This window comes from Dendrobium catenatum, unplaced genomic scaffold (genome assembly GCF_001605985.2).
Source record: "Dendrobium catenatum unplaced genomic scaffold, ASM160598v2 original_scaffold_186504, whole genome shotgun sequence".
Taxonomy (NCBI): Eukaryota; Viridiplantae; Streptophyta; class Magnoliopsida; order Asparagales; family Orchidaceae; genus Dendrobium; species Dendrobium catenatum.
The window spans coordinates 43166-48646 of record NW_021504922.1 but is presented as its reverse complement, the minus strand read 5'-3'; the positions used below and the strand labels follow the sequence as shown (position 1 = coordinate 48646).

Genomic DNA, 5481 nt, shown 5'->3' with positions numbered 1-5481 from the left:
TTTCAAAACAAATTTATATTAAAATAAGATTGAAAATCATTTGAATTTATTTAAGAGTAGTGTAATGTAAACTCTTTGTGTATAACACAAATCTCAAAGCAAATTTAATGGTTTACAAATTATACCAAGATATCTTAATTTTTTTTCCGATCTAATTAGTTAAAGTATTTATGGATCATTACTATTCTAAAATAATTAGTTAAGTATTATTTATGCATCATTAGGGCACCAATCAATAATATTCCTAAGAGATATTTCTTATTATAATTTTATGAAGAAGATTTCATATTTTATGATTAATGCTTTGGTGTTTAATAATATTTGAGATTAAAAAGTAAATGACAATATTAAAAAATATGTGAATTTTTTTTATATTAATTATATTTTTATGTTCAAAGATAAATATGTAATATCGCATGTTTAAAACAAGTATATATAAACCTTTATTGTATTTTATTAATTATTATGAAATAAATTATTTTGATTAAATATTATCCATTCGATTTTGATCTGATGGTGAGGATCTTACCAGGTGGCACTTTGATTTGCCGTTCATCATAGAAGGATCGGTGCTAATCATGTCCAAGGCTGGTGCAGGAATGGCAATGTTTAGCATGGGTAGATAAATCATTTTCATAATTTATTATTTTTTTTTGTTAATATTTGAGGATATATACGTAATTAGTAATTGATGAAGGTCTCTGCTGAAAATAAAATGTTTCAGGGCTGTTCATGGCCCAGCAAGAGAAGATCATCGCTTGTGGGCCGAGCTTGACCATTTTTGCATTGGTACTACGATTTGTTGCTGGGCCGGCTGCCATGGCAATTGGATCTATAGTTATGGGCCTCCATGGTGACATTCTACGAGTTGCAATAATACAGGTATTTTTATTTATTTTTTTTATTTTGTTCAGAATATTTAAATATAAATTTAATAAGAATATTTTTTTGAAATGATCGTAATATAAATGTACACACACTTAGAAGCCTCAAATTTAAGATCTCTTAGTTGAAAAATTAATTAGCTTCCAATTGATAGAGAAGATAGCCAGCAGGAGGAAGCAAGAAAGTAGAAGAAAATATAAAACGTATCTTATTATTTTTGAGGTGAATACAGGAGCTATATATAGATTTAGTAATGGTATTTAAGGTAAATACAGTGACAACCGGAATTAATAACCGGTAATAGCCAGCTACGCTTACATCCTCCCGCAAATTAAGCATTATTTGGTCGAATGGTTAATTTGTTGCGAAGGTCGTGAAAGCGATTAATGGAGAATGGTTTTGTTAGGATGTCCGTGATCTGTGCTTCCGAAGGTATATGGGCAATCGAGATGGCTCCCGAGTTGATGTGCTGTCTGATAAATTGGTAGTCTATCTCGATGTGCTTGGTTCTTGAGTGAAAAACTGGGTTTTTCGCGAGTGCGATGGCGGACGTGTTGTCACAATATATGGTGGTCGACTGTTGTTGTGGAAGCCCAAGCTTGTGTACAAGACGGCGGAGCCAAATCACGTCTGAGGTTGCGGCGGAGAGAGATCTATATTCGGCCTCGGTAGATGATTTGGCAACAGTCACCTGCTTCTTGACCGTCCAGAAACCAGATTTGGTCCAAGGAATGTGCAAAACCCGGAGATGGACTTGCGGTCGGAGCTGTCCGAGGCCTAGTCAGCGTCGGTATAGGTCTCGAGCGTGAGTTTTCCGGGTGTGATAGGAAGACCGTATGATTTGGTTCCCTTGACATAGTGAAGCAGACGTTTGAGAGCCTTGAAGTCCTGTGTTGTAGGGTGATGCATGTGTTGACAGACTTGATTTGTGGCAAATGCGATGTCCGGGCGAGTTATAGACAAGTATTAGAGGGAGCCGGCAATGCGTCTGTAGAGAGTGGGATCGGAGAACGGTTGCGGATCAGCGCCGTTGGACTTGGACTTCGGAGATATAGGAGTGGGAGCTGGAGTGCATTCGGTCATGCCGGACTCGTGAAGCAATTTGTCCGCGTAATGTTCTTGGGTGAGGAAGAGGCCGGACGGCTGTTTGATAATCTAGATTCCGAGAAAGAGTGATAGCTCTCCAAGTTATTTTAGAGCGAATTGTTGTTGAAGTTTGGAGAGCAGAAGTTTAATCGCTTCGGCATTGTTACATGTGATAAGAATGTCGTCAACGTAGATTAAGATAAAGATTTGTGTGTTATCGGATTAGTAAAGAAGAAGAGATGGATCGGAGCGACTAAACCTGAAATCTTGTGACTGAAGGAAGCGTGTGAGTTTCTCGAACCATTTCCTGGGTGCCTGTTTAAGGTCATAAAGAGATTTGTTGAGCTTACAGACTGAGGATGGAGAGACAGAATCCACGAAGCCGACGGGTTGACGCATGTAGATGTCTTCGAATAGTTCTCCGTGGAGGAAGGCGTTGGAGACGTCGAGTTGTAATATCGGCCAATTCTGATTTAGAGCGAGTGTAAGAAGAATCATAATCGTGGTCATCTTTGCTACCGGACTAAAGGTCTCCGTGTAGTTAACACCGAATTGTTGATCGAAACCTTGGGCAACGAGGCGAGCTTTGTACTGGTCTATGGTTCCATCTGGTAATGTTTTGATTTTAAAGGTCCATTTGCACCCTAACACGGGTTTGTTTAACGGAGCCGGAACAATGGTCCAAGTCCCTTGGTTTTGGAGAGCAGTGAATTCTTCCAACATTGCTTGGCGCCAATGTGAGTGTTTTGCGGCTTGGGCGTAGGAGCTGGGTGTGGCAGGAGGAGAAGTTGTAGTAGTAAGAGAGAAAATTTTCTTGGGTCGTGTGATGCCGGACTTAAGCTGGGTCTACATGTGATGGGAAGGAGGTGCCAAGTTATAGTTGGTACGTCCTTGGTCAGATGAGAGAGGTATGGAGCATGGTGAACTGTCATCGGGGCGGACAGGGGTTGTGATAGAGGAGTGGGTAGAGATCGGAATGGATGTCGAGGTTGATGTGTGAGAGGGCTTAGACTGGACAAAATACGGAGTCATGAGCAGCGGGTAGTTAAGAGACGGAGTCGGTGTTGAGTTGTTTAAGCTGGTTGGGAACCTGTTTTTATAAGGAAATACAAACTCATTAAAGACAACATGTCATGAAATATAGATCTTACCTGATATGGGTTCAAGACATTTGTATCCTTTATGTATCGGTGAGTAGCCAATGAATACGCATTCTTGAGAACGTGGTGTGAGTTTATTGTCAGCATAGGGCTTGAGCCAAGGGAAGCATTGGCATCCAAAGGTGCGAAGATGATTGTAGGTTGGTAGGCGTCCGTGAAGCCGGTGGAACGGAGTGTGGTAGGATAGCACAGATGAAGGTAACCTGTTGATCAAGTAGTTCGCAGTGGATAGTGCTTCGGTCCAGTGGGTTAGGGGTATGTTCGCAGCGTGTAGCATAGTGCGAGTGAGATCTAGAAGGTGGCGATGTTTTCGCTCCGCTAGACCGTTCTGTTCTGGAGTATGAGGGAAGCTAAGTTGACGTTGTATGCCATTTTGTTGAAGAAAGGAAATAAATTCATTGCTTATGAATTCGCCTCCGCCGTCAGAGCGAAAAATTTTCAGAGTTTTATTTAATTGTGTTTTTATTTGATGACAAAACAGCTTAAATTTTGAAATCATTTCGTGTTTTGTTTTTAACAGAAAGATCCATGAAAACCAAGTGAAATCATCGATAAAAACGACATAATAACGAAAGCCATGAGTGGATGGGTATGGAGACGGTCCCCATACGTCGGAGTGTATGAGATCGAACGGAGCTGAAGTAGTAGAAACAATTTTATTAAAGGGTGTTTTGTGACATTTTGAAACCGTACAAGAAGTGCAAGAAAAATTTGAAGAAACATGCTTAAGGCCGGGAATATTCTTGATGAGAGCTTGAAGACGTCGTTGATGCGGGTGTCCTAGTCTTCCATGCCAGAGATGTTCCGGAGATATACGAGTGTGCAGAGCGGTCAAAGGAGGGCGAGAGGTGCGACGAATCCGATACAGCCCATTAAGAAGATGCCCATGAAGAAGTGGACGGCGGTGCTTGATATCCTTAATCGTGAAACCATTAGCGTCAAAACTTACATTAACAGGATTGTCAGTGGTTAATTGCGAGATAGATAATAAGTTGTGAGACAGTTGAGGTACATGGAGTAAATTACGTAAATGAAGCTTACGAGGGGTGTCCGGGATTGGTAGAAGACCTTGCCCGGAGTGAAGAACAGGAAGTTGGGAGCCATTTGTTACAGAGTTGGAGTGAATTTTGGATTATTGCGATGCCAGCAGTTCAAAGCGGAGTGGCCAATCTTGTTACAGATCTGGCAAATAGGCCTAGCCTGAGTGGTTGGAGCCTGATTGTTTGGCGAAGGGGAATACGTCATATTTTGGGAAGATCCGGGAGAAGGGTTCTTGTTCTTGGTAGCCCAGCGTGAATATCGGTTTCTTGATTGATTTCCGGATGTTGCGTAGAGGGCCGTGTTGCCGAAGACGGAAGCGGTTTCACGAGCAATGTCTTGATTGACCGTGATTTCTTCGCTACAGAGGAGAGAATAAAGATTGTCAAGGGTGATCGGGAGAGGAGACGTACGAATTGCCGCTTTGAAGGGGTTGTATGATGGTGGAAGGCCATTCATGATGTGAATGATAATGTCTTCTGCGTCGACGTGGGAGCCGGAGGCGGCAATGTTGTCGACGATATTTTTGACTTTGTTAAGGTACTGTTGCATCGTGTGGTTTTGCATTTGTACATGGTGAAGCTCATTCTTGAGCTGAATGACACGCGATCTGCACGTGGGTTGAAGGCGTCTTTCAAGAATTTGCCAAACCTCTTGTGCGGTGGTGGCGTTGATAACGTAGGGAAGAATTGTAGGGGAGATCGTTGAGAAGAGCGCGGAGAGGAGGTTATTGTCGACGAGATGCCAACGGTGAGAAGCTTGGGAAATGTTGTCGGCGGGGCAGGGGGATAGACCGGTAAGATGGCCGGAATATCCATTTGCGATGAATTGTTGGAGAATCTGGATACGCCATATGGCGTAGTTGTCCGTGGTGAGAGCGTGGGGTATGAGGTTCTTGATGTTGGAGATGAGAAATTTTAACTGGGCCGGAATTTGAAGTTCGTCGGAGTTGTTGCCGGAGATAGTGGACGGAGCGGACGGTGGGAATTTGCTGAATCTTGATCTGCCATGGTTTGGCTCATGATACCATGATAGAGAAGATAGCCAACAGGAGGAAGCAAGAAAGTAGAAGAAAATATAAAACGTATCTTATTATTATTGAGGTGAATACAGGAGCTATATATAGATTTAGTAATGGTATTTAAGGTAAATACAGTGACAATCGGAATTAATAACCGGTAATAGCCAGCTACGCTTACACCAATCAATAGTCTAAGATGATAGTTTCTTAGTCATCATAAGAATATTCTAAAATAAATCTATTGTACATCAAATTAAATTTAAACCTATGCTAATAATTTATTATTTTTTA

The 5481-nt window shown here is 41.5% G+C and overlaps 1 protein-coding gene across 1 annotated transcript in view; it reads left to right on the top strand.

The window, feature by feature from the left end:
- Positions 1-5481, top strand: part of LOC110101999 (auxin efflux carrier component 5) — a gene marked incomplete in the record, with an annotated part of 8359 nt that overhangs the window by 933 nt on the left and 1945 nt on the right. The window contains 2 exon segments of the mRNA XM_028692388.1: positions 533-618; positions 725-882. Coding sequence (XP_028548221.1) covers positions 533-618; positions 725-882 — 244 coding nt within the window.